Raw genomic sequence first — 27514 nt, forward strand, 5'->3', positions numbered from 1 at the left:
GTAGGCCTCTTTCTTCTAGACTGATAAATTATTCAGCAACTCAATCAGTGAAAGTTGCCCAAATGACACTTGCACACATATACAGACATGAAGTCATGTTATTAATTATAATGAGAATGACTGGTTACAATCTAAGGCCAACTGACAATGAATAGTTTGTGATAATGCAAATTACTTGTGACATACAGATCATTCTCAGGCATGTAGGCATTTGTAGCAGTGCACCTATCATGACCTAATATGCTTATGTACAGACTTTACCCACCTGGAGAGTCTTCTTCAGTTATGTGAATGACCTGACAAAAAGCTGTATTACGTAGAAACTATAATTCTAACAAGTCTGGTGTAACATATTGCATACAAGTAGAACAGAGTTAAGGCTGCTTTGAAATGTGCTTCATTCTTTTTAGAAATAAACAATGGAAATGTATGCCATTTTTACAAGGTTATTGCATGTATCTAAAAAGTGTGAAAAAATGATGTAATAGCACTGATATAATAAACGAAACTAGACTAGACATGAATTAAAATTACTATGAAATGATGCTGTGTACTAACACATAATTTTATCTCTATTCTTTGTTAGTTTGTTCACATCAACGTATATACTGTTTGTGTATTGAGCTGGATATTGCGATAGCTGCACAACTTCCAAAACACACATGACCTGAAAAATGGCCTAATGTTAGAATATATTTAGACAACCAGCAAAGCTAAACAGAAGCAAAAACAAAACAAAAATATAATAATAATAATAACAACAACAACAACAACAACAACAATAATAATAATAATAATAATAGAAAACTAAAAATAATAGTTCTTAATTTCATCAAAGGTGCTTGAAAGGATCATATAACTAGATGGATAAACATGCTGCAGAACATGAACATCCCAGTCACCAGGAACAACCTGCCTCGAGTCCATCTTCAACCTATTTTGTCAGTAAGATGGTCAAAAACTGCTGCTCCAACCATGACCCCAATGAAGACAATGGTAGCTGTGTTTTTCTGTTAGTTTTTGTCTTATCACAAACCAGATCCCACTATGAAGGGAGGATGGCCGAAAGAAGAACTTTAGCTGATTTAGGACTGGTATTCATTTCCTGCTTTTTAAATGGAAATATTGAATCTCACCTCTGTAGCCAGAGTAGATTTGAAGGTGGTGGAAAACAATAACTTGTGTGCACCTAACAGGCCAAACATTTACTTTATACTGAGGATGGTAGGATGGAAATTTCCTAATTTAAAAAAAAAAGCATGCATGGAAAGTGGAAGTCAATAAAGCATGGAAGTAAATAAACTCAATAAAGTAAAGTAAGCATCACCATCGATTCACTATCAATACCAGCCTATCTTTTCATTTGCTAATGAAATGTGTTGTATACAGTGAAACATGACAAGACTAGTGAATGACAAGTGAATAATAGTGGTGTTAACATTACGTTTATTGACACTTGTTGAGCATTTCAACAATGATGATCTTTGAAGTTGTAACATGGTAACTTTACTATTTAAAAATCAGTTAAGATCCAATCATTATAAGTCTTATTATTGATGACTGTGTTTTTCTTATTGAATCTCCTTCCTTGGTGACTGTCTCCTGCAATATAAATAAGACTTCAGTTAGTCATTTGACCTTACATGCAGACATCAGGACATAGAATGTAATGTGTATTTTGGACTTTGATAAACAGTAAACTGCAGTTTACTGGATTATTGTTTCGTGGGGAGTTTCTGTGAATGGTTAATCTTTTAGCTTTAGTTTGGATACTGAATTGCATGCTGTGATGCTTTAACACTCTCTTCTCTTTACCTTGGTTTCTCAATATCTTCGATGAACTCTGGCAGTCGGGTGTTTAATGTTTCGGGCAGAAGTGAAGCAACTAAACCAGTTCCAACTGCCACTGCACAGTAAGTGGCTGCAGGGAGGAGATGCCACAGATCTTCCAATAGTACAATGAGTGGAGAAATGGACACGCCAAGTCGTGCAAGAAATGAGGTGTAGCCTAAGCCATTTTGTCTAAAAAGATCAAACCACTGAGGTTAATATAAACCTTTCATATGAATAATCAAAGCAAGGCAGAAGAACGTTTTTTGTGGACTAACCGTACGACCGTAGGGTAAAGCTCAGTTGTGTAAAGATACATGATAGTGAACGAGGCCTCTGACATAGATTTTCCAAGAACTGCCACAACAGTACGAACAGTCCATTTATCTAAGGAGAACAGGAGAGAGAAAATTTTCAGGTGAGAGAACACATCCACCCAAGACCAATGCTCTATCTTTTAATTTCTAAAGATTGATCCTGCTTACCACCGGAAATGAACGCATACATTCATATCAACTCTCGGTGGCAGAAATAAACCGCTAAATGTACGAGAAATGAAAGAGAAATGACCTTTTGGAACAAAGATGTTGATGAAGAGACAGAGACCAGTTAATAGCATGGAACCCATCTGGCCATGCTTTCTCCCAACTTTCTCCAGGAAGTAATAGACGCCAATCTTCATGGGCATTTCAATGGATGCAAATATGAACTGTGTTAGGTATGGGTTCAGTCCAAATCCTGTGATATTCAGAGTTATTCCATAGTATGTAAATGCAACGCCAAACCTAGAAAAGAGGGAGAAGAAACACTTAAACTTAGGCTGATAAATAAAGGGGTAAATACAAATTTCCTCAAAGAAAACCCAAACATGATTGCAACTCTCATTTAAATATTTTTTTAAAATATTTTTTACACTGTATGCTAGAACAAAATCAAAAGCTGTGTAAATTTCCCAGTGTCAAAAATGATAGCTATAAAAATAACAATTGCTTTATTTCCGTAAGATAGCTCAAAGGCTTTAACATCTTTGTCCCAAGTACAATTTGCCCCATTTGTCTATTTAATAATCCACCCATAACTGTCACTTAAGATAGCAAAAATACACACACAAACACACACACAGAGAAAAGTCAGTTAACTCTTTTTAAAGTGCGTTTGGTAGAAAATGCACACATATGATGAATATCTGGAAGAAATCAATTTGCCTTTTCCCAAAAAGCTGAACTATCTCCTAACTCCAAACCATTATACCGAAACTTACCATAGCATTCCTGAGTATATAGCAAGTTTTCTAATATTTGGGGTTCTGAAAAGATCTACAAAAGTGTACTTCTTAGCGCCATGTTCAGTTTCTGCACATTCCAGTAATGTCTGTGAGAAAGTCAGGGAAACATAATGTGAATGTTCATTTACAAAGCCCCCTTTTTGTCTTATTTTACAGTAAGACTGTCGGCTAATAAAAAAAACCCCAAAAACATTTTGAGATGTACCGCTGGTGTGATGGTGGCCATGCACTTGGATGTGTTGTTCATCTTGGCACATTTCATTATGTAATGATGAGCAGCATCTGTCTTTCCTTTGGCTACAAGCCACCTAGCAGACTCTGGAAGCCACCTAAATCAACAAACATGGTGAGTTTAGCATCTGATCAAAATCCAATGAGATTAAGGATACTTTGCAAAGTCAGCAAATAAAACTTAAATACCTCCAAGCAATGATAGACAGAATCAGGGGGGAGGTAACTGCTAGAATCAGCTTCCTCCACTCGTTTACAAAATATGCAGTGCCAACCAGGATCCAGTTCCCAATTGTCCAATCCAGGCTTATGATCACACCAGAAAAAGTCCTGTGTTCAATGCTAAACCATTCAACATCTGCAGAAACATTAGCACAAGTATATAAAAAAAAAATTTATAAAAAAAATTGTGCAAATTCTTGAAAGAGAAACAGAATATGCCTGTAAACATGAACCAGGCTATAATGTCTCAGTCATAGGTTAGCACAGCTTTAACAATATCCTGCTTACTCAAAACAATGGCCATGATGCTTATTCCTGCGAGTGACATGCCCGTAAAAAATCTCAAGATGACAAACATTACATACGAGGTGGAGAATGCACTCAGCACTGCAAATATCAAGGATGCCAGATAAGACACGAGCAGAAGAGGACGTCGCCCAAACCTGGTCATGGACAGAAAAAGCATGAAGTAATGACTGTGCTCACAGCTGTGGGGTAAACCTCTCACATGTATATATTTTAGTGCTGTCGGTGTTAATCTCGTTAAAATGATGTTAGCGCCATAACCGCATTAACGCAGCAAATCTCCTTTAGCGAGTTAGCACGGATCGCCCCGTGCGTGGGGCAGCACGGCGCCGTTAACGCTGACAGCACTAATATATTTATAATTCGCAAGACGGTTTAATTTTGCAACACTTCAACATCTCTCTTATTGATCTTATTGTTATTTTTTTTTTCAGTTATATACATATATGTCTGTATCCAAGTTGGCATTGGTAATGGTACTGGTAGAGATTGAAACAAGTCAGACCTGGAAAATAAAAATAAAATAATACATTTCTGGTCATTTTGTCGAATATACTAGTACATTAAAAAAACTGGAATATTATGGAATATAATTTCATTTAAAGCAGTAAAATTTTTGAATTAAATCAACCATGTTCTATATCCATTACAGGCGATGTGAAATATTTCAAGTCTTCCTCTTTTCTTTATTTTTTTTGTTATGTGTGATATTATCAGTGTTGGGAAGGTTACTTTAAAAATGTATTCCACTACAGATTACAGAATACATGCCCCAAAATGTATTTTGTAAGGGATTCCGTTACGTTATTCAATGAGAGTAATGTATTCTGAATACTTTGGATTACTTAATATATTATCATGCTTTTTACAACTACACTAATGTACTATTGCTGTGTGATTTATTGCTTTTACTGAAGGTTATTCGTCATAGCAATGCCAACTAGATTTTTAAATCTTAATATAAAATGAGTAACAGGGTTGATATTAGGTAAGGCTGCACTTTTTTCAGTGATCCCATATAGAAAACTATCCGGCGCGTATATAAAACAGGTGTGCAGTGTTGGGGAGTAACGGAATACATTTACCGCAGTTACATATTTAAAATACAAAATACGAGTAACTGTATTCCGTTACAGTTACCGTTTAAAAAGGTGGTATTCAGAATACAGTTACTTTGTTGAAATAAAGGGATTACACGGCGGTACTTTCCTGTTTCATATGTTAGGCTATGCTCTCTCTATTTTTGGTAATTCCACGCCGGTGTAAACCCAAACAAAACACGCATTAAGAGGCTCAAATGCCTGTGTCTCAATCTCACATCTCATAATGACGTGAAGAAATATTTTTTAAAATGATTTAATATGAAGGCAATAGGCAGAGTCTTACAGGCATCGCCCTAAAGAATGTAGCCTCCTGGGCAGCTAGTCCGTGCTGCAGGGAGAATGGACTGCCGTACCCGTTATGTGTCTGTGAGCGAGGGAGGGAGAAAAAGGAGAGTGGAAAAGTACGAGTTGTCATCGAGCAGAAACGGGAGATGGAAGCATGTAAATATAATAAGATAAGATAAGATAACCTTTATTAGTCCCACACGTGGGAAATTTGTTAATAATAACCCCTGCAGCCAAGAAGAGTGCCTGACGAGCCCAGTTGTAAGTACGCTATTAAGACGACTGTACACCGTGTTCGTGTTTTCCTCTGAAACAACAAGTTCCGCTGGAGCCTTTCAACGCCTCTCTCTGTCTCTCGCTAGCAAAGTTGACCCAGACAACGAAGTAAAGCTAGTTTTCGGCTACGAGCCCGACACGGAACCGGATGTATTAGCCAGAGGTCCCTTTACGGTTTTACACCTCTACGGTGCCTTAATCATCAAAATTATCGCAAAAAATGATTTAAAATATTTCACAATGTAGCGTGTATATGAGAAGAACTAGTATTTTTGACCATTTAACCCTTACCTGTCACTGAGAAACCCAAAAACTGGGGCTCCAACCATAACACCAATAAAGAAAATGGTTGCAGTTGCCTTGTTCATACCTTTTCTGCTGCACACGAGATCCCACTGCAAATAATCGTTAAAATATTACAATATGTGATTTTACAGTTGCGTCTTCTGGAAAATAAACAATAATTAAATGAATGATGCCTGGGGAAATTACATTTAGCTAGTTGGATTATTTTCTGTAGATAATAAAATGGATAGAAAATGATATCCTTAATGTTAGCAAAAGAAAATTTGTTCTTTAAAAAAAAAATCCAAATGACTGTGTAAAATGTCTCTGTTCAACATAACTAATTCTCACTTACCTCTGTTGCCAAAGTAGACTTGAAAGTGCTTTTGTCATATACCCATCCATTTTGACACTGAACAGTAAATGAGCCTTTGCTGCTGTTTGAACCTAACAGATATTCATATTGGGGCTCTGAAAACATCTGACAGGAGCTTGGAGTCCCATCCCGCTCTGCTGGAATACCAACGGCTAATTTCTGATCTAAAGTTAAATTTCCAAAGACAGCTCCAGTATCCAAAGCATCGATGTTGCAGTGATGCGAAGGAACAGCTGCCATGAAATTATTCAGCAGAAAGTGACATGGCAAAGTAATTCGAGACAGGATCTGAATCAAGACTAGAGCAATTTGGAATTTTCCAAATCCATTAATTTCTGCAAGAATGCTGTCAAATTTCATTTTGCTGTGCTTCCTGTATCTCCGGGAGGACAAATGCTCTAAAAGTCAAGTGAAGTAGAGTATCACTCACTATAAAAGACACATTCACCAGCACAATGTTAATAATTAAAATGAATACCAAAAACATGTATTAATAATGTAACTTAACTGTACCCAGTACGATACAGTTACTCAGTCAAACACTGGCTTTGCTTTGATCAGTTGTAAGGCTGATATGTTTATTCAAATGCTATAATAGTCAGGATTTATAATTGAAAATTAGCACTCACAGTAGAGAAAGCAAGAATGTGAGCTAAAATTGATCTCAGTTCTCAAGAAAGCACTCTTATCCCACAATGCAGCTGCAGTGCAATATGCAAAGGAATCAGATGGTTTTGTAATGTTTTATTTTACAATGGTAGTAAGTTCTAAGATATCAGCTCTGGCAGGGCTTAAATTTTATAACAAACACATCACACCCACAGGCAACTTAATATTTTAGCACCATATTATGTACACAGCCCAAAGAAATATACAGTCACACAGGATTTCTTCATGTAGCAACTGCACCAAGATAAAACCAGCCACAAAAATGAGATCAACTATAGGAAGATTAAACCGATCTGCTACAATCTGCACAATAAAAACTTGGATGAGAACATAACAAATAAAAACATCTCTGAAAATTTGGCAGCCAAAAGCAAGAGCTCCCTTTACAGCAGAACCAACCTAATTACAACATTTTTCAATACAACAGCTGAAGACCATTGCCACACACCTGCTGCTGATCAGCCTTGTCGGGGGAGCTATTTAAGGAAGACACGGCATGGGAGTCAGGGGAACGCATGGGGATTGTTTGTGTGAATATTTACTGCACTGTAAATAAATGCACTGTTCACCACATGGAGTCCAGCATTTAGGTCCTCCTTTCCCCACATCCCCACGGTCTGCCAGCGCTAACTGTGACACCAAGTGACACATAAGACTTCAGTGTTTGTGTTTTAATGGAGACAAGAAACAAAGAGTATGCTGAGTAGCACAAAAATGAACCATAAGTGAGTGCGACGCATTTCTAGGAAAACATTTTTTTTCCTCTACATACCACCGAAGTGGATTTTAAAAGAGGGTTCAATAAAATTATTGTATTAACTGCTTAGAAATTACTGACAGTTTTATATTCTGTAAAGAATTTTCAGTATCCAAGTAATTTATATTACAGTAGTTTGTCCAATTTGTTTGATCCTCCCAAAATGGGGACTACATATAAAAATGTCGGTAACCCCTTTTCATGCTGCCCCATATTTTTTTAATTATTATTATTATTTTTTTTAGAAAGAAGAGGCTTTCTCCTGGCAACCCTTCAAAAACATTTAACATGATAACTTCACAGGGCTGCATAGCTTTGTGTTAAAACTCTTTTTTCCCCACCTGACAGTATAAATGGAGAAACTGTCACATGACTGTATAAATAAACAAAAAATAAGCACAAAAAAGATACTGTGATACCTGACTTGCTTTCCAACAGAGTTTAAGATCTTAATATGTTTTTTTACTTCTAATAATAAACACTGTTTTCTTAAAGATTAACCGAGTGATGCGTTATCCCTTTTTACTTTACTTCAGCAAACCACACTTTCAAAACTAGATTGAATTCCATTTACGGTCATCCCCTCAAAGAGAACAGCAGTCTTACATAACCGGTTTACCATTCTGCTGAGATTATTATTATATTAACCCTAATTAAAGGTACATTATGATGAGCAAATCACCATAAATGTATAGGTATTTTAAAACACTATGTAGTATATATCTGCTCGAATCTGAATATAAGAGTCTGTTACTATTATTGCAGTTAGTTTCTTTCAAGTGGTGAATTATTTTAATTATATAATTAATCAAAACCAAACACAGATACTAAATTCAAAGCTTGTTTCAAATGAATCTAAAAATATTTTGAAGCTTCTCAATTGACATGTTCATTATGTCACCTCACTGCCCCTGCATCAACTGAACTGTGTAGGTGGCACATGGGGATGGGTTAGGAACACCTCTTCTTCTCCCTCTTTAAATACAGCTGCATACATGAATGCCCAAGGCTACATATGAGCAGTTAGTGGGATAACACTCAGGATCATTTTTTTTAACAGACAGGATGTGAAGATGCCTGTGCTGGATATCAAGTGCAGAGATGTATAATGTAAGTACCTGATGTTTGGAAAATTATTTTCTTTTAGGGTCTCTTACAGATGTTTAACTCTTTCTGATTTGATTTCATTAATTTCATTTTTAGCTTTGACTTTAATTAACATCTCTATTGATAACAATACAAAAAGTGTAATTTATTATCATGTCATGAAGTGTTTTACCCTTTGCTTGAATTTCTGTGCTTTTCTGCACCAGAAACTGCTCGAGAAACCTGGTTTCCTAAATTCAGTGGCATGAGTTTAAAATATATATGTGACTTAATAAATATATATTTTCACGTTGATTTTGATTTTTGTGGGTTCTGTGGGTTTGTTCTGCCATGAGGCCACTGAAATGCGCAATAAAACTTTGTGTGCAGAGACTGCTGAAAATGTGTCCACATGTTTCTTATGGTTGAGCTTAAACGGTCTAATTATGTAAGAACATGGAAACATCTAATCCGCTAGAGCTCAGTTCTCATTTGGGTTGCCCTTCAGAACAAGAGTTCACTCCTTTGTCAAGGATGCTGACTCTCTGTTTCCATGGCAATAAGTCAACAGACTGAGGTTACTGCCATACTTGGAAAAAGAAACCCCTGCTGCAGCACAGTCAGATTTGCTGGTGGTAGAGTGGAACCAAGGGTGAAGATAAGCCGGTGGCATGCGACAGTGTTTGTACAAAACGTGGCTAGTGTGCAAGAGGTCTTTCAGTTTTAGTAATCCCACAGCTGCATATGTGGTCAGAGGATTACATCCACTCATTATGAGCATGAATGTTGTAATAATTTGGGGCTTTTAATGATTTCTTTGAATTGTTCTAGCTCGATATTTGACCAGTCGTATTTGCAGAGCCAGCTTTCAATCATGGACAAGAAAGGGAGTTTAAAGTGGGAAAGCCATTGCAGACCCTAATGTTATAGCTTTATCATTCCAAGGCTCCAGTTTTCATGTAAGTTGATTTAAGGTGAAGTTGAAGAAATTGCAAGTATTTATTCTTCATTGTTTCATCCACTTTATGCAATGCACCATTACCACAGGCAGCAAAACAGTCCCAGAGCTTGATGATACCACCACCATGCCTGAAAGCTCGTACAGTGTTCTTAGGTTTGAAAGCCTCACCTTTACTCCTCCAATTATTCCTCCTGTCAGTGTGAACAAATAGCTCAATCTTTGTCTCATTGGATCATAAAGCTTTTATCCAGAAGGCCTCTGGCTCATCCAGGTTGGTCTGCTAAAATAAATCTCAGTTGAGATTGAAGGTGTTGATTTTGGGACAGGTTGTGTTTCTTGGTTGGCACACTCTCAGTCCATGGCGATGTAAAACATGTGAACAGTGACACTGGTGTTCCAGCAGTTTCCAGTTCATGGCACACTTGAGTCTTGATTGTTGCTAGGTTTTTCCTGAACATCCGAATCAATTCCCTCTCATCTGATGGTGACAGTTAGGGTCCTCTTAGAGAAGCTGGGAAAGTGTAGACACATCTGAATAATTGGTACTAATGTACAACTGTTTGAAGTAGCTAAAATCCCTTCTTAGACCTTCACTGAATTCCTGCTTGCAGCTTTTATGCTGGCAAAGAGAAACTACAAGTTGTCATCAATCTTGATGACTGCTGAGAATTTAGGAGGCCATGGTCATGTCAAGGTTAAAAGCAGATTTAAATGAGTATATGTTTATATTTGAGCCTGTATGAATTGGAGAAAAAACAAAATAAATTCAAGCTTGTGCACCCAATTTTGTGTTTTTTAAATAATTACTTTAAACTTACAAAGTAAGTAAGTTTAAAGTTTAAGTAAGTTTAAAGCAATGATTAGTGTATGTGTACTGTATCTGAGAACTAAACTAAACTCTGATAGAACCAATTGTGGATGGATGGATGGTGCAGTTCCATCCAGCTGTCTGTCCATTTTCTGCTGAGTCATGGAGGCGGCTGTTTAAACAGAGATACCCAGACCTCCCTTCTCCAGAGTCACCTCCCTTAGCTCATCGAGTCGGTCACAGAGGTGTTCCCAAGCCATTTGAGAAACATAATTTCCAGCATGTTTTGGGGCCTCCTCCAGAATTTCCATTTGTACTTACTAGCAACCACAAGCAATAAAATGTTATAGTAAACAGAAGAAACGATAAAGGTCCCCCCTAACACGTACAAATGCCCAAGAAAAAGTAATAATTAATGACAGTAGTGAATCATCAATTTTCAGCTTGTATTGTCTTTATAGCAGAGGGTGTACCTAAAATATGTCTAAAGCAATTCAAAGCTAATCAACTGAAAAATCAAAAGATATGATCTTTGTCACATCACTGTAAAAATGAGCTAAAGTTTAAACACTGTATACAAACACAATTCAAACACAGCTGCGGGTTAATGTCATTGTCATTATCATATCAGGTAATAGACTTACCTGGCCTCTTAGCCAGCTCCAAAAGACTTTGAGTCGGACATTTAATATCTTTTGATACTGATGTTTTTTTTAGTTATGACTTGATCATTTCTACACAGCTGCTATCAAACCAAAATATACATTTATTTAAAATCAAAAGTGTAGAGTAGTATTTGAAAAACAAACAAGCAAAGAACCCACAAAACCAAAAAAGATGAAAGAGTTAATTCTTTTTGGAGACTATATAATTTTTTCTCTGGTGTCATCCTCGGGTCATTATGGTAATATTAACTGACTGATGTAAGATTTACTGACCTTATCCTCCTGGGAGAACCTTCTCTTGTACTAAGCAAGACATTTATCTCCTCTAACACCATATTTTAATAGAGGCAAAAACTCTGGTTTTCCCAGTCCACTTAAATGTACATAAACAAAGTGGTACTCTATAGAAAGAGCGTGTTTCCAAGACCTATTAGGAGGTGTATGTGTTTGGTTGCTTTTTAGAAAATATGGCTTCAACAAAACATGTCTTTGGTTTTCATATAAACTCTTCCTGTGTATAAGAGAAAGTTGGGTTCCTTATAGTGACATATATGGTAACGAGATTATTATAGATGAACCTGGGTGTTTTTTGTTTGTTTGTTTGTTTTAGATGAACACTCCACTTACTGTATGCATAGTGTACAGCGTGGGACTACACAGTGTGAAGTTTCTACAGCTCGTACTGACTTTAATTTGGATGTTGAGTCACAGTGTTAGAGTGCCACCTCTTGGTGAATGTCAGGAAATGTTTTAATTTACAATAAAAGATTTATATTGTCAGTAAAAAACTATTTTTAGTGCTCCCTCCTGCTCTACAAACAGCTCTCCCCCTGTCTGAGCCCTGCTCTGACTGTCTTTTACAGCTGTTTTGAAAAGGACAGATTTTTCTTCATAGTCATTTTCTCAGTTGTGATATAACAACTGATTACCAAAAAACAAGCTAAGAAACAAACAAAAAAAGCATGTGACAAAATAAACAATGTCTTTGAAGGAAGGGAAGGAGGACTGGTGTCTTGGATTTAGTTCTTACATGGAGAGGCTGACAGAGATTTCGGTTGTTGTGACAGATGACGGCAGCGGAGGGAAAAGAAATCTCTGTATAAACACAAGTTCGGAAAACAGCCACCAATTGTTTTGCTTATGCTCTTGGATGTGAATGCTGTTTCCCTCATGATAATACATACCATTCCATTTACAGCAATGGCAGCCCTGTTGAAACTGCCAAAGCAGAGCTGCACTTCCTATTGGGGATAGGAATAATTTAGGAAATAACATGGTAACCACTAATGTCACAAAGGTCACTGAATGCTAAAAATCTCTTGAGCTGAACAGAAAACATGAATTGTAGCCAAGGGTGGACCTTCAGGGGCATGCTATATAGTTATATGTGTGCTGAAATAGTTTGTTATATTGAGATATATATACCTAAAGGGAAAAGATTAATTAGCCTTAAGTTGTTTGTCCTTGTCTTAATGAAGGTATTGCTGGTGAAACCCGGGATATTGTGAAACACTACTAGAGATGGAACCAGAAACGGAAGACCAAGAGCAGAGTGGTAACTTGGCCCCCTGGTCAGGTTCAGATGGGTCCCAGGAGATTTATGTGTCTGGGTCTGTGGTAGAGTCCCACAATGAAGATGAAGTCAGCGAAGCAGAGTACCTGTTAGAGCCAGAAAGTACTTATATCTCCAAGTATGACCCTGACTCCCCAGAACACCTTCAAGAATGGGAATCTGCAGGTGAGCAACAGTCCCCGCCTGAACTTAGTGGAAGTGAAGAAGAAGTATCATATCAGGAAGAGGATGACATCTACCTTAGTGAGTCGAGAGAGTCTCCTCACATCCAAACCTCACAAACATCCCTGCATCCAGAGTGCACAGACTCAGAGGATCATGCTGGCAAGATATCACGGCCACATTCCCAGTCTTCTTTCTCCTCTCTTGGCTGTGCTGCTGATATGACCATGGCCTTGACCCTGACCACAGGACAGCCCACGGGAGCCAGTAATAGAAAAGGCCCAGAGACTGGAAACAGCAAGCTTGAATCTTCAGAGGAAGGAGGGAGCAGTGAAGCACCTCCTGCTTCTGTCTCCTTTGGAATTTCAGATGAGGGTGCTGAGCAGGCAGAGAAGTGGAACTCGGAGTCTGACACAGATCTGTGCAGACCAGACAGGCAGAGGGCAAAGTACACACGTAAGTATCGATCTTCTACCCTCCTTTTATGTGTCAGTCAAGGTAGTACTGCAAACTGCACAGCAGCAGAAAGGTTGTTTTTTTTCTAAGATTTAAAATGATTTAATAAGATTTGTGAACAGTTAAGATATTATTTAGTTACTTTAAATTCAGCCAGCTGAGGCACACATTACAGTCAGTGAATAAAGTTTTTAAAAAGTTACCTTTGGCTGTATTTACTGTAGCTGGTATGTGAATCAAAAGACCTAACTTAATTGATAAATAACTTTGACAAAGCACAATGGGTGCTGCTGTTTTTTCATGCTGTAACACAGGGTCTATTTGAAGTGGACTTACTGGGAGAATACCCATGGCTTTATTAGTCAGAGCAGGATAAGAATAAAATATGACCATATGATGAGGCTGGCAGAAACAAATTTGACAGACACCAGCATGTGTCACCCTGGCCTGTCACCCGATCCCTTTTCCGATCGTAAGCCTTGACTGCAGTGGAAAATGAGCTCCTCACTTTTCTTGCCTTATGGATGCCCCCTAAGTTAGCTGTAAGTAAATATGATGCTTTTATTAGTGTGCTTGCTTCAGCAGGGGGATCTGAAATTGTGTCTTACCTGTCATGCTTCCATTAGTTGCTTATACTAATGGCATTATCAGTCCCATAGCTTTTTTTTTTTTTACTTTACTGAAAATTGACCAATTGAGTACAGTGTAAACAAAAAACATTACAATCCACATTTTCCTATGTTTTATGGTTCAGCTTCTTCTTGTTTTAATCTCTCTCCTTCCTCCTCCTCCTTCTCCTCTCACCCTCGTTCTCTTTCTGTCCCTCCCTTCATTTTTTTCTTTGTCTCAGGGCTCAGTCGCAGCGAGAGCCAGTCAGAAAGGCATGTCAAGGAGACCAAGTCTAAATGCAAGAGAATTGCTCGGCTTCTAACCGATGCGCCAAACCCCCAAAATAAGGGAGCCCTGCTGTTCAAAAAACGCCGGCAGAGAGTCAAGAAGTTTACGCTTGTGAGTTACGGAACTGGTGACAACAAGGTTGACAGTGAAGACCAAATAGAGGAGGGGGCTGAAGAAGTTAGATCAGCCGGGTATAACTTTGTGGCCACCAGTGATTCAGAGTTAGAGGAGCAGTATTCTCTTTATCAGCAGCAGCACAATTTGAGTCTGAATTGGGGAAGTGTTCAAGAAATGGATGCTCTACCAGAGACAAAAGGGAAGGGAGTTTTGATGTTTGCTCAGCGGCGCAAACGAATAGATGAAATTGTTACCGAGCATGAAAAACTGAGGAGTGAAGGATTACCTGTGGAAGTATTAACAGAACCTGCCTGTGAACAAGCACAGCAAATTTACGACACTGAGGAAATGTACGCGCATGCTGATCAGGCAGATCAGAGTTATATGAATGCAAATCTCAAGCAGCATGGAGAATACCAAGAAGATTTCCAGGACATGAACCATCTGTCCAATGTACCAAAACCCTTGGTACCAAACAGAACTGCAAGGCCTTTTCTAGGATTTCAAGATAGCCCAAGTTCTACCCCCATACCTGGGAGTGTTGTTCCAGTTACAAAGAAACACGAAACAAGATTTAAAGTACCTGTGCCTATTAACACTAACCCACAGGTTTGGTCTCCAACTGGAGACATAATAGCCTCAAGAGATGAGCGAATATCTGTGCCAGCCATCAAAACTGGCATCCTACCAGAATCAAAACAGAAAGCCACTAATAAACAGTCATCTGTGCGGGCACAATATTCAGATCTTCACACTCAAAACAAAGGGGAAAGGAGGTCTTATATTGATTCGGAGGAGGACTGTTTTAGTCTAGGTGCTGAAGCTTGTAATTTCATGCAACCCAGAACAATAAAACTCAAGAATCCCCCTCCAGTAGCCCCAAAACCCACCCTCAACCCAAACTGTCCACCATGGATGAGAAGGAGCCCCTCCAGCGAGCCCAATATTCCGCCAAGAAGTCCGGTTTCACAACCTTCGCACAGTCCCGTGGGTCCTCATAGTCAGAATTACTTACAGCAACAAGACTGGGCTCAGCTTCAACAGATGGCCAACCGCTGGGCACCAGATCAAACTCAGGCAACACTTCAAACACCTACTAATGCCTGGGCTCCGGACAGCTCTTCTCAGCTTCATCTGCAGCCAACCACAAATAGCTGGAGTCAACAGCAGCAACGATCCCCTGTGAGTATGCAGGCCCACAGTCCTACTTACAGACCACAGTATCCAACTTCACGCTCAAAGAACAAGGCAGACAGCACTTCACACTCAATTGCCTCTTGCCCACCACAAGCAGGGAAGTCATATATCCACTTGTCAAAAGCACCACAGTTTTCTCCAAAGGGTCGGATCTCAGACAGAGGTACCAGTTGGGCTGGTGATGGCCCAGCTATGACTGGAAAAGGTGCAGAATTGTTTGCCAAAAGACAGTCCCGTATGGAGAAGTTCATTGTTGATGCTGAAACAGTGCAAGCAAACAAAATCAGATCCCCCTCCCTGACCTCATCCCTCCCGAACTCTTGGAGGTATTCATCGAATATTCGAGCCCCACCTCCATTATCCTACAATCCCCTTCTTTCTCCTTTCTATGCTGCAGCCAAACAACCCCCTTCCACAAGCCCAAAAGTCAATGTCAAGACCAAAGAGAAATCTAAATCAGCCCCCAAGCAACTCAACTCTTTAGATATAATGAAACATCAGCCTTATCAGTTGAACTCATCACTGTTCAAATATAATGTGGTGCCTGGAACCAAAAGCCCCACCCCCAGCCCCACCCCCAGTCCCAAACCAGCCCCAGTGTCAAAGTTCGAGGTTACCAAAAACCTTAAACTTAGAGTTGCCTCTGCCACTTCTCCTTATAATGCCTCTGAGCTTGCTGTTGAAAGCAAGGCAGAAGTCCCAACTAAGTCACCTGGATCGGTAAGTTCCCAAAGTTCTTCTGCCCAAAACACAAGATTGGCTGAGCCTCTTGCAATTGACAAGCACGTGGATAAAAAGCACACTGCAGCACCTGCAGCCCATCGCTTAACCAAAAAGCCAGCACACAGCGCCAGACCTGCAAGCACATCTTCCCAGCAGCCATCTGCTGCTGACAGCATAGCTTCAGCTTTCTCTCCTGCATCTCTTATTGCTAGAGGCGCACGTCAATTGGCTCCTTGGCCAAAGTTTTCTGCTAAGAAGCCAGTGGTGACAAGCAAACACTGGAAACCTGTAGCCATGCTACATTAATTCTTGTACTGTATATGGTCTTGTTTTGGTATAGTCAACACTGAGACAGTAATTACATAGTTATCTGCAACTTGGCAGCCTCTAATGTGTCTTAACAGGTGGAAATATAGAGTCCTTTGCACTAAACGTAGGCCTCAACTGGAATAATTTGCAGCTATAGAGATCTGTTTAGCTGGCAATGTAAGGAAACAACTTAAGGTACAGTTAAGCTCTTTTAAATCTGTGACAGATAAATTCAACATAAAGTACAACAAATAAACACATTAGCACATAACATAATGTCCCTGACAATTGGAGAAAAAGGGAAAAGCAAAACAAAATAATGTAGATTCTTGTGATGTGCAATAATGTGTGCAGAGAGTCCTGTTCTGCTACAATATCTTATTTTGGGTTTTTTTTGGTTTTTTTAAGAAAATAGATCACCTGCAAATTTGCATGCTGAGATAGGAACCCATGAAACCCCAGACAATACAAAACAAACACATAATGTTTATTATCTCTCTCTCTCTCTCTCTCTCTCTCTCTCTCTCTCTCTCTCTCTCTCTCTCTCTCTCTCTCTCTCTCTCTCTCTCTCGCTATATATATATATATATATATATATATATAGATAGATAGATAGATAGATAGATAGATAGATAGATAGATAGATAGATAGATAGATATTTACCCCTATCAAATTAGATTGTTTAATCTTTTATTCAAGTTAATGATAACTGATTTTTACAACTTATACTTATAATACTCATGTGTGTTTGGGGAAACAATTTGCATTTGCTTCAGTCTCATTCCAGACTTTGATGGCATTAGAGCAGCAAAAAGCATTCATTTTGGTTGTGACCTGATGACTAAAATATTCTAAAAATGTTTTTTATGTGGGTATTTTTCAACATGGCCAGTTATTCAACTGTCAGAAATTTCATCAGAAATTCTATATCCTCATCCTTGATGGAAAAAATGAGCAAAATATCATAGAAATTTGAATGTTCTGCTACGGTTTCACGAAAACATCTACTGCAAATCTTTATCCCCTCATCTTTCTGACATGTCAGTGTTTGCACTTCTTGTACTCGGCACTATCATGCTATTAAATTTCTCTTTCCTCCTACTTGTGTACTTCATATGTGTGTTGTGAACAATTTCCCTATTTCCTTTCTCCTTTGTCTTTCTCACTGCCTCACACTTTTGCACATAAGTGGCTCAATCTTGTTGCACTTTTAGCAATTACGACCTAATCTTTCAAACTTAACTGTATTTGTGTGTTACAGCTTTTCGATCTTAATCTCTGAATGTTGAAAGTCTGGAACTATAATCTCAGCCCCCTCAAAAGCAGAATTTGATTTTGCTATTCTAAACATTCATGGACAGCAAGTCATTAGCTTCCGTCATGATAAATAATATATTATCTGTATACAGCAAAGAGGCATTTTTACAATTCCACTATTCATTCAATTATATACATTTGTCCTCTTGGCCAAGTCTCACTTGGAAAAGAGATTTTAATCTCAATGAGACTTTTACCTGGATAAATAAAAGATCATGAAAAACAAACACAACCTTCTAACATACAATGTCTTATTAATTCAAATATCGTCATATTAATAACACTAATCTAACACACGTAGGCAGTGATAATAGTGTTAGCACATGATAATAGTATTAAAGTATATAAAGTAAGTAGTTTATTAAAGTATGAACTTAAAATATAGTGCTATTGCAGATTTTGAAAGATCTTTGCTATACAGGGTTCAAAATCAAACATATTTTAGTAGCAGCTGTTGTATATAAGTTCTTTTAAATACTGAAAAATATTGATGTTTTAAAGTGCTTCCAAGCTCATCCCAATTCTGTGGACCTCTACAGGTCACATGTAAAATTGCACATTTAAGTTTACATTTCTTTCTCTTAAGAATTGTCTTTTTCCTTGTCCTGTGTGTGTGAGAGGGAAAGTGTATTTGGATAAGCTAACAAACTTGCTAAATACTATAGTATGCAGATTACAGGCAATATGAAAAATGCTACATTCAGTTGACTTCAGGAGTTTGTGACAATGAAAAAGAGAGTTAGAGAGTTATCCAGTCACACAGTTTACAGCATGACTCTGTCTACCTTTAATCTGATGAGAGCTATATAGAAGCTTGTTTCTGCCACTGAAAAAAGCAAAAACAAAATAGTTTTACTTTTTTTTTTCAAAAAAACATTTATAGTTCCAATTACAGGTTATCATCTCAAAATTTTGATTTTATAACTTAAAATTTCAAGTTATTTTCTCAGTTTCAAGTTGTTGGTTTTTTTCCAGAAAAGTTATTAAATTAAAATTTTGACATACTTACGTGTAGCTAAATGTTTTGTTTGTTTTTATTGCATTAAAAACCCTATTAGAGTGCCTTTAGAAATAGACCCATAACATAAATACTTGTTCAAACTAAAAAAAATAATAAAAAAAAAAAAATAAGTAATTTAAAAAAATTGTAATTCTTATGCAAATTCTAGAGGCAGAGGAAATAGTTCCAGTAGTTCCAAGTTTTTTCCCCTGTCTTTTCAATGGCATTAACACTGTACTTGTTTCAAGGTGCTTGAACCAGCAGCAGGTAAGTTCGGAAATCTTCTTCATTTAGTCTGAATAATTCCTAAAATTCAGATATATATGACTTTTACACAAGTGAAATTGTCCATTTGCTACTAATATTGATATTAACCATATCCATTTGTTTTCACTAAAACATTTTAACAGGATTCATAGAAAAAACAAATAAAACCTCAAAATATTCTACAAATCTGAAATTGCTTTGTAATGTGGAATCTGCACTTTTTAAAAGACAATATAAGGCATATTTAATCAATCAAAAAAAGACGGAAAAACGGGGGGGACCTCAAAACATTAACACTACTTCTGCCCTTGCTCTGTGGAAGTGTAAAAAGGAAAATGTAATAAAATGACCAAAAAATGACATAAAAAAACTATCAAAGAACAGACAGTCAAGATGGATTTGGTAAAGTAATAAAGTATCTTTACGTTAATTTATTTCACAGAGCTAAAGACATAAACATGAACAAGATTTCAAATGCATCAATGTATTCCTTCTTCTGTGTGCAGAGACACAAGTATACCAGCAGAGCAATTATAGCTACACTTACCACAGGTGTGCAACATCAAATACATGCATTGGTTTCTTTAGCTTCTGCAGGCAATATTGAGTAAACCATTTCTGTTGAGGCATCACCCACGAAGTACAAAGTGCTCTCGTGGGCTGTTAAAACACTTTTCTAAGCAAGGACAGATGCAAGAAATAAAAAGTTTAAAAAGACTCAGAACAGAACAGCTAGAGTGAAGCCACAACAATATCAAATATACAACAATGCTTGACAAGAAAGACAGCATTATAGGTCAACTCAAGTCAATCACAAAAACAGGGTTCCTAATTTCGAGCAAAGGTAATGACTTAAGAAATATCAGAGGTCTAAGTCCTTATTTAGACTTTTATACCAGGGTAACTGGTGCAACTCAATCCTACATGCTGTTCTTTATTTGAGGCATTTGATAGTATTCCCACCCCTAGCATCGAAACTAATAGTTTCAATACCTGACACTCTTAGGGCTCAAACATTCACATAATGGTAATGTTTTGTCATAGGACAATTCAAGGATAATCTTTATTCAGTAAGTCTTTTTTTATTTTAGAGAAGAGTAACACACATTTTATTACACTTAAAATATGAATACACTTCAAAAGCATTAGCTCTCCAGGTTTCAGAGAAGCCAGATGGTGGCAGCAGAGTCTGCAATGCTGCTGTCACTCCAGCCAACAAGTTTGTGCTTTTCTTTTAGGGATTTGGTAGAAGTCGTTCGCTGAGCCTGCCTCAGAGACTGAGTTCAATGCCTTCTCCTGGACATCTGTCACCAGTGAGCACACCCGGGGTACTGCCAATACAGAGGCAAACATCATTCCAAGAAAAAGTCCACAAACCACTTACACCATGGGAGGCAGCATCAAGAAGCCCTATTGGCTCTGTGGATGAAGCCTTTTTGTTTCTCCCCTCATCTGCAGCTACTAATGCCAAAGCTGCAAAGCACCGGGGATCTCTGCCAGAGCCTCCAGAAGAATGGAAACGCAGGGTATCTCTTGATCCTGCACCTGTCAGTAAGAGTCATTATCATCATGAGGCCCCAGCTTTTCACATTCTTACCAAGAGCAGGACATTCTCACCTGAGAAACCAGCCTTCTATGGGCCTCCCTTCAGACCTGCCCAGCCTCTTAGGGCCAGTATTGGGCAAATGGCACAAGGCTTCAGTCCAACAAAGTGCTCTCCTGTGTACAGTGCATTTCAGCGAAGTTAATAGATGAAGTCAGATATCAGAGAAAGAGAAATAATAAATGATATTAACATTGTAAGGCACAGATTTTCCTTCAGAGTATAGAAAACATGAAATGCAGAGAATTGTTATTTGTCACTAGGAGATGGAGTACTGTATGTCGAAAAATGAGGGTAAGGCTTTGGCACAGTTTAAGCCATTTGTTATGTTGGTTTTGCATTTATGACGGGATGGATAATTATGTTGATTGCATGAAAAAATCATTTGGTTTAAAGCAAGAACATACTGTGACGATTGTGTGAGATATGAGCTCAGCTTTCATGGGAAATGTTGCTATTGTGCCACCAGAGTGTCATCCAAACAGTATTATATCACTCATCCTATAATAATCAGATTTTTTCTCAGTAGTAATGCAGTGGCGATTACACAAGTAACCATTCACTTTATTGACTTTTGTGTTTTTCAGACATCATATGGTTCCTATTTTATCTTTTGCAATGCATTGCCAGAAAAGTTGTAAGCTTACAATCAGTGTGTGTGCCTTAAGGAAAGTGTTATTTAAAGTGACAAACTGTGTGTTGGCTTATTTGCTTTTATTTTGTTGATCTTTTAATAGGAATGAATCCTGCATGAATAAATGCAAAGTTTCCCACCTTTGATCAGACACTGTGTGGTGTTTAAGTGTTAACAGAAGCAGATGCTGTCCTTGAGTGCCAGAGTTTCCACGTGACGCGTGCAAATTTAAAGTTGGGCTCTTACCGTGTACAATATCACTGTTTTCACTTTTGAAACACAAGAAATAAAACAGATTAAAACACACTTTTAGTGTTGTTATTTGAATTTAATTTGTTTCTCAGAAGTTCCTGATATCAATCTTTTATTGTAAAATTTGACTCTTGAAGAGTAGATATAGTCTTTTTCATTTCTCTGTTTTGCCTTTTTAAATTCAGATTATAGGATAATATCACATGCAGCTGATGCCGGTTTTCCCCCTGAAAAAATGATATAAATTGCAGGATACATTTTTAAGCTTTTTTTTTTAATGGCGGATGTAGCAAATATGATGCAAATTTATATATAGAAAATAAAATGTAATTAATTTTTTTAACAATTTTGTCAGATGGTTCAATAAACGCTCCATTTTTAGATTAGAATTTTCTGGCAATTATTTCATGGTTCAGGCTTTAAAGGGTTAAAATACTGAGTTGACAGGGTTTCAGCCTTATTCCTATTTTAAACTTCACAGACTTTGAAAAAAATTTAACGGTCAGAATATCTTCAGCACTGCAACAGCTTCAACTGCGAGGATAATGACTTTGATATAAAACTCTTCTTGGCAATACTCCATCACCCCTTTAACACCCCTCTCTTATCTGTTTATCATTATCCAGAGTCAGTAATTACACATAACAATAGTAACACAACTCAGTTTGGAGACAGAAGTGCGCACGCAACATTAACAGCTTCCCTAACATGAAGGCATGGTACCTCAGAGGTTATGTCAGCCCACAGAGACATGTCGAATATAAGGCGTCGAGAGACAGGAGAGGCACCAAACAAAATCTCACTGAGTGGGTGTGTGTGCTGTCCATCCTCCCCCCTCTCTCTATGATAGCGATCCTTGCCCCATGGTGTTTGAGATTGGTTTTGAGTGTTTGGCAGGTTAAATTTAGCCTATTGATGTAAGCTGCATTCCAGTCACAACAGACCCAGAGACACACTCACAGTTTGGCTTTAGTGTCCAGGAGTGTGAAGATCAGGGAAGATCAAACTACCTACTGTAGGTTGACCCCTGAGCCTCCGTGTCTCCTCTTCAAGGATACAGGACGACCATCACAGGTATGGACAAGCCTTATCAAGCTTATTTTGTGAATATGTGATGTATTTTTAATTATGCTCTAATAACGTTAACACAGCACTTCTTTTAAAATTTAAAAACAATTAAATTTGACACCATCTAACATTTATGTTTTCTAAATGGCTGCATGTGTGTTTAGGAGTTTATCAGAGCATTGGATATATTTTTGCATTGAGAATCCCATTGATCGTCTTTCTTTTTACTTTTAACATTTTTTTTAATACAGTTCTTCCAAAGTCAACGGCATAGGGCACAGCAGAGTTATTCAACATTTCAGAGTTTCTAAAAAGCATTTTTAGAGCTGTACCATCTTTGATCTCATTCTGAATTTAGCAACAAAGTAAACCTAAAAATACACAAAACACCAGCTACAGAGAAAAATATTTTTGGTCTCATGCTTGAGCAGTTTTATTTGGCTCTGCAGGACAATGATTGTGTCCAGCTACGCATGCAAACTTAGGACACATATTCATCCTTGACCTTTATGCAGCATTAAAAGCGATGCCACTAATGTTAGCTCACATACTGAAAAACTGGTGCAGTGACCACCAGAGATTTAAGAATTGCGTGTATGGCACTAATGCATGTACAATGGAGCTTTATAGGTTATGCAATATGCTGCAATCTTTAAATGTGGCACCTTCAGAGTTTATTATAAAATGACATGAGCAGTATACTGTTCAAATCATCGATATGCAAACAGCAAATGGGACACAGACGTTAGAGACTCAAAAACTATACATGTCTCATGTCTGTGAATTTTATTATGTACCAAAACAGGAACAGAACGAACACTGAATGAATATATTTTGAGTTTTATTTAGAGATCTTTAAATACTCTCCATTTCATACATGGCCTTATATTTATAAACTCATCAACCTATGAGCAGAAAATAAAACTTTATGATTCTGGCAGAACAACTACATCCTGTGTCCTGTATGTGTTTCCAGTCCTCCTGAGTTCTTCTCATCTCGCCAAAGCCACAATGTCACAATTCTGTACAATGCCTGCTGGAGAGAGGAAGAAGTGTGCCACAGCTATATGCCGAGAGGTCCAGGGTACCAGCGGTATGATATTAGAGCTGAGGCTCGGCAGACAAAAACACAAGAGAAAATTCGTTGTTATCAGAGTTCAAAATGTCAAGGCTGCTCTCCAGCGACTACCATAAATCAGCTAATGGGATGATTTATACCTATGGTGGCTATGTTTTTGTCATTTCCAAAGGTCTATTTTTGGGTGGGTGTCAGGGAGGGAGGTTGTGAGGGCCAACTGCTGCTTGGGAAACGTGAAGGTCTGTGACAGCTGGGGTACATTCTGTCTGTACACGTGGATAACGGAGCATCACGTACAGCCAAAACGATTGTACAAGTACAAGTACAATGGGGACAATTTGTTTTCCATGGCAGAGCTCACAGAATTGAAATTATACATTTTGTGACTCATATAATGCTATCTTATGAGCTTGCCTAAACCTAGCCAGGCCGATAAACTGACATTACGTTGTGTATATTTATACTTACTGTCCCACATTTTCACCTATAAAACCAGTGCTGCAATGATCTCCTGGACGGGTTTATGGGAAAACAAGCCAGTGGCCACTGTTAATCCCATCCATTCCTACTTTAGTACACAAATGTCTGCAGGAATATGCATCTAACATAGATACAAACTAATATTGTTATTTATGTACTCATGAATGTAGTTTTTATTGTGGCATTGACATAAACCAGGAACCTTTGCCTGCACTCTCTCATTTATAGCAAAACATCAGTTATCAGTGAAAATTAAAATTCAAAGTTAAAACTTAAAGTACATACAGTAAAATACTGGAATATCAAAAAAAATATTGCCTCATCACTATTATGCAAAATGTAATGAATACATTAAACTACATAACAGACTGCTTTTTCCCCATCTTTTCAACTTTGTTGTTGGGCAGGTTACGTTATGGACCTTGGAAAGAAGCTCAGCACTCCTAAAGACATCATGTTGGAGGAGTTATCTCTGCTTTCCAACAGAGGTTCTCGGCTTTTCAAAATGCGCCAGAGAAGATCTGACAAATACACGTTTGAAAGTATTCAAAACGAAGCAAATGCGCTGCTCAGTGTAAGTCGACTTGTTTGTTTTACTTACTTTTTATTCATTATCTCTCTCTGAAGTTCCAGGATTTGGTTTAAAGAAAATCTGTAAAGGTGCCTGCACACATTTATCAGGATATTTGCTCTTAACAAAGAGTGTGGTAAGACATGGATGATAACAGAGACATGTGCCTCGTGCCTTTTACATCCTGCGGGCAAGTCTTCTGAGAGGCTGCTCAGGCACTTTGCTGTTAATGTGCGTGACACAAAAAGCAGCAATAGATGTTAGCAGTTCAACATGTAGCTACACAACTGATATTTTAACCCAATGATGCACTTTATTCTGTTTTGCAGAATGATATTTTGAACATGAATACACACTCTGTGGAAATAAAAGTGGAGCCGCCAGCCAATGGAAACATTGCTAATGCTGAAAAAAAAGATTCAGGTAATTATGCAGCTTAGTAAGTCAGGCTGTTCTTGTTTTATCCAACAGTGAATTAAATGAGGATCTAAATATGGTAATGCAAAAATAAATAAATAAATAAAACAATCATAATCAAAGATGTAGTTTTAAGATGGATTACTCTGTTTTACATTTGCTCCTCTGTACATGAGTCTGAAATTCAGCCGATAAGACTGCACAGTCAAATAAAAGCTACTGATTATGTAATGATGTCATAATAATAACAACTGCTATCATAGATTCATAACAGCTGGTCTTATCTTATGGCAACCGATTTCCAGAACAGGACAACAGCTTTATGGGCAGCTTTAAAAGCGTTATTTAATTGTATTATTTTGACAGCAGAGTCCTGTGCCTCCTCTAAAAACCCTTGAGCACAATATCATCTCATGTCGACACATTACATGATGAGCACACGCTTCAACTATGTGCTATTTTTAAGGCCTCAGATCATATTGATGGACAACTCAGTGTGCCTGTGTTAAGTGTTGTCTAAGCGCAGTCCACTCTAAAACATAATGGCTCAAGAAAACAGCTCAGAGTTAACACGTAAAAGCAAAGCAGGCTGACGGATCATTCTGTTCAAACAATAACCCAGATTATGATCGCCCTTGACTGATTCTGGTTTCCTCCTTCACAGTAACGACTACTGAGAAGTTAAATCCCACAGCTACACACAAGTCATATCACTCCCCATGGGAGGAGGCCCTGCTCCGTGACCCTGACCTCGCTGAAACTCTCAAACTAAAAATGCCAGCAGCAGACCCACGGTCAGAGCTTCCTGAATACAAATGCTTCAACCGGTGAGAAAACTACGAGTCTGTTTTAATGAATTAGAGCTGAGCACAACAAAGACTGACAGTCATAAACTGATCTTAATTACAGGGTTGCCACTCCATTTGGTGGATTTGAGAAAGTTTCCAGAGGAATCACATTTAAACTACCTGAAGTGGACCTGAACCCCCCCAGATACCCAGAGCTCCAGGATGCGGGGTTGAAGAGACCCACCTTCAACAGGACAGCCCAAGGATGGATATCTGAGGGCACCCATCTGATTTTACCCACTATTACCCTGGAGCCCATCTCAGTGCCAGAGTCTGATGACCTGTAGATGATTTTATGCAAAATGATGCCAGCTTGGTGCTGCCTGTGACAAGAAAACAGCCAATTAGTAACACTAATTTTTTTTAAGAGATTTTAATGGACAGAGAGGGTTTCATGTGTTTGACACCCTTTAAACTAGAATGTTTACTGCCTTTGAAGACATGTGTCAAAGAAAACAATGTAAATAGTAAATGGAATGTACCCCTATGTGTTCTGGAGTCTCTAGAGATACTGAAGTATATCTGCAAATTACAAAGATTGTGAAAAATGAATGAAGTGATGAATATAAATTGTAAATAAAAAAAATATATATATTTATTGGTGGTGCAAGAAAAAAATGGCCATGCAACAAGTTATTTAGGTAATATTCATAATTCTTCTTGTTAGGTACACCTGTTCATTTGTTTTTTAACACAAATATCTAAATAGCCAATCACATGGCAGCGACTCTGCACACATGAGCATATAGACATGGTGAAGACGACCTGGTGAAGTTCAAACTGAGCAACAGAACGGGGAAGAGAGGTGACTTTGAACGTGACATGGTTATTGGTGCCATATGAGCTGGTCTGAGTATTTCAGAAACTGCCGATCTACTGAGATTTTCCCACACAACCATCTCTAGAGTTCACAGCAAACTGTCCAGAAATGAGAAGATATCCATCAGTTCTCTGGGAAAAATAACTTGTTGATGCCAGAGGTCAAGGGAGAATGGGCAGACTGCTTCAAGATGATAGGAAGCAACGATAACTCAAATAGTCACAAGTTGTCTGCTTCCACATGTGAATGGTAGGGTCAGAATTTGGTGTGAACACTATGAGGACCAGGGTTAGGATCAGGATGGTAATGGTGGGGGATTTGTTGTCATACTTTGGGTTCCTTAGTATCAGTTGAGCATTGTTTAAAGGCCAGAGTGAGTGTAAATTTAGATTTGTAAAAAAATAAAAAAAATCCACTAGGGAAACAATTATAAATCAACATTTATAAATAAACTGAGGTCTAAACTAAATTCATCCAAAAATTTCATCCAAAAAAAAGTACTGAGTGTATGTATAAAAATATTTAAGCTGTTCCCATATTTTTTCTGTGAATGTAACTATTGTATAAAAGTTACACTGT

General features: G+C 38.0%; 3 protein-coding genes across 6 annotated transcripts; 2 read left to right on the forward strand and 1 right to left on the reverse strand.

Moving 5' to 3' along the window:
• Positions 1-1429: 1429 nt before the first annotated feature.
• LOC113023300 (solute carrier family 22 member 7-like) lies at positions 1430-6701 on the reverse strand. Its single transcript, XM_026169324.2, has 10 exons — positions 6179-6701; positions 5830-5933; positions 3857-4011; positions 3536-3704; positions 3321-3444; positions 3092-3201; positions 2401-2615; positions 2109-2217; positions 1816-2022; positions 1430-1602 (listed from the first exon to the last, which is right to left on the reverse strand). Exons 1-10 carry the CDS (start codon positions 6557-6559, stop codon positions 1572-1574), a joined length of 1605 nt encoding a protein of 534 aa, XP_026025109.2. The 5' UTR covers positions 6560-6701; the 3' UTR covers positions 1430-1571.
• A 1931-nt stretch (positions 6702-8632) lies between these two features.
• Positions 8633-21059, forward strand: synpo2b (synaptopodin 2b). 3 transcript variants are annotated; one of them, XM_026171128.2, is made up of 4 exons: positions 8633-8735; positions 12624-13336; positions 14187-16267; positions 20403-21059. In XM_026171128.2, the coding sequence occupies exons 2-4, from the start codon at positions 12667-12669 to the stop codon at positions 20910-20912; spliced, it is 3261 nt and encodes a 1086-aa protein (XP_026026913.2). In that variant the 5' UTR covers positions 8633-8735; positions 12624-12666; the 3' UTR covers positions 20913-21059. The 3 variants fall into 3 exon arrangements, with proteins under 3 accessions (XP_026026913.2, XP_080158602.1, XP_080158601.1); XM_080302476.1 differs by having other exon boundaries at positions 14187-15532; XM_080302475.1 differs by lacking the exon at positions 20403-21059 and having other exon boundaries at positions 14187-16716.
• A 1380-nt stretch (positions 21060-22439) lies between these two features.
• myoz2b (myozenin 2b) lies at positions 22440-26667 on the forward strand. 2 transcript variants are annotated; one of them, XM_026171129.2, is made up of 6 exons: positions 22443-22727; positions 23698-23814; positions 24687-24853; positions 25180-25273; positions 25932-26094; positions 26177-26667. In XM_026171129.2, exons 2-6 carry the CDS (start codon positions 23733-23735, stop codon positions 26400-26402), a joined length of 732 nt encoding a protein of 243 aa, XP_026026914.2. In that variant the 5' UTR covers positions 22443-22727; positions 23698-23732; the 3' UTR covers positions 26403-26667. The 2 variants fall into 2 exon arrangements, with proteins under 2 accessions (XP_026026915.2, XP_026026914.2); XM_026171130.2 differs by lacking the exon at positions 23698-23814 and having other exon boundaries at positions 22440-22727.
• Positions 26668-27514: the final 847 nt, after the last annotated feature.

This window comes from Astatotilapia calliptera, chromosome 6, assembly GCF_964374335.1.
Source record: "Astatotilapia calliptera chromosome 6, fAstCal68.1, whole genome shotgun sequence".
NCBI classification, from domain to species: domain Eukaryota; kingdom Metazoa; phylum Chordata; class Actinopteri; order Cichliformes; family Cichlidae; genus Astatotilapia; species Astatotilapia calliptera.

Coding starts and splice junctions, on each gene's coding strand:
- myoz2b (XM_026171129.2), top strand. CDS start 23,733: ATGTCACAATTCTGTACAATGCCTGCTGGAGAGAGGAAGAAGTGTGCC. Junction 25,274..25,931: donor TGCTGAAAAAAAAGATTCAG/GTAATTATGCAG, acceptor CCTCCTTCACAG/TAACGACTACTGAGAAGTTA. Junction 26,095..26,176: donor GAATACAAATGCTTCAACCG/GTGAGAAAACTA, acceptor TCTTAATTACAG/GGTTGCCACTCCATTTGGTG.
- LOC113023300 (XM_026169324.2), bottom strand. CDS start 6,559: ATGAAATTTGACAGCATTCTTGCAGAAATTAATGGATTTGGAAAATTC. Junction 5,934..6,178: donor AGTCTACTTTGGCAACAGAG/GTAAGTGAGAAT, acceptor GATTATTTGCAG/TGGGATCTCGTGTGCAGCAG. Junction 1,603..1,815: donor GAAGATATTGAGAAACCAAG/GTAAAGAGAAGA, acceptor TTTATATTGCAG/GAGACAGTCACCAAGGAAGG.
- synpo2b (XM_026171128.2), top strand. CDS start 12,667: ATGGAACCAGAAACGGAAGACCAAGAGCAGAGTGGTAACTTGGCCCCC. Junction 13,337..14,186: donor GCAGAGGGCAAAGTACACAC/GTAAGTATCGAT, acceptor TCTTTGTCTCAG/GGCTCAGTCGCAGCGAGAGC. Junction 16,268..20,402: donor CAACTAAGTCACCTGGATCG/GTAAGTTCCCAA, acceptor CTTTTCTTTTAG/GGATTTGGTAGAAGTCGTTC.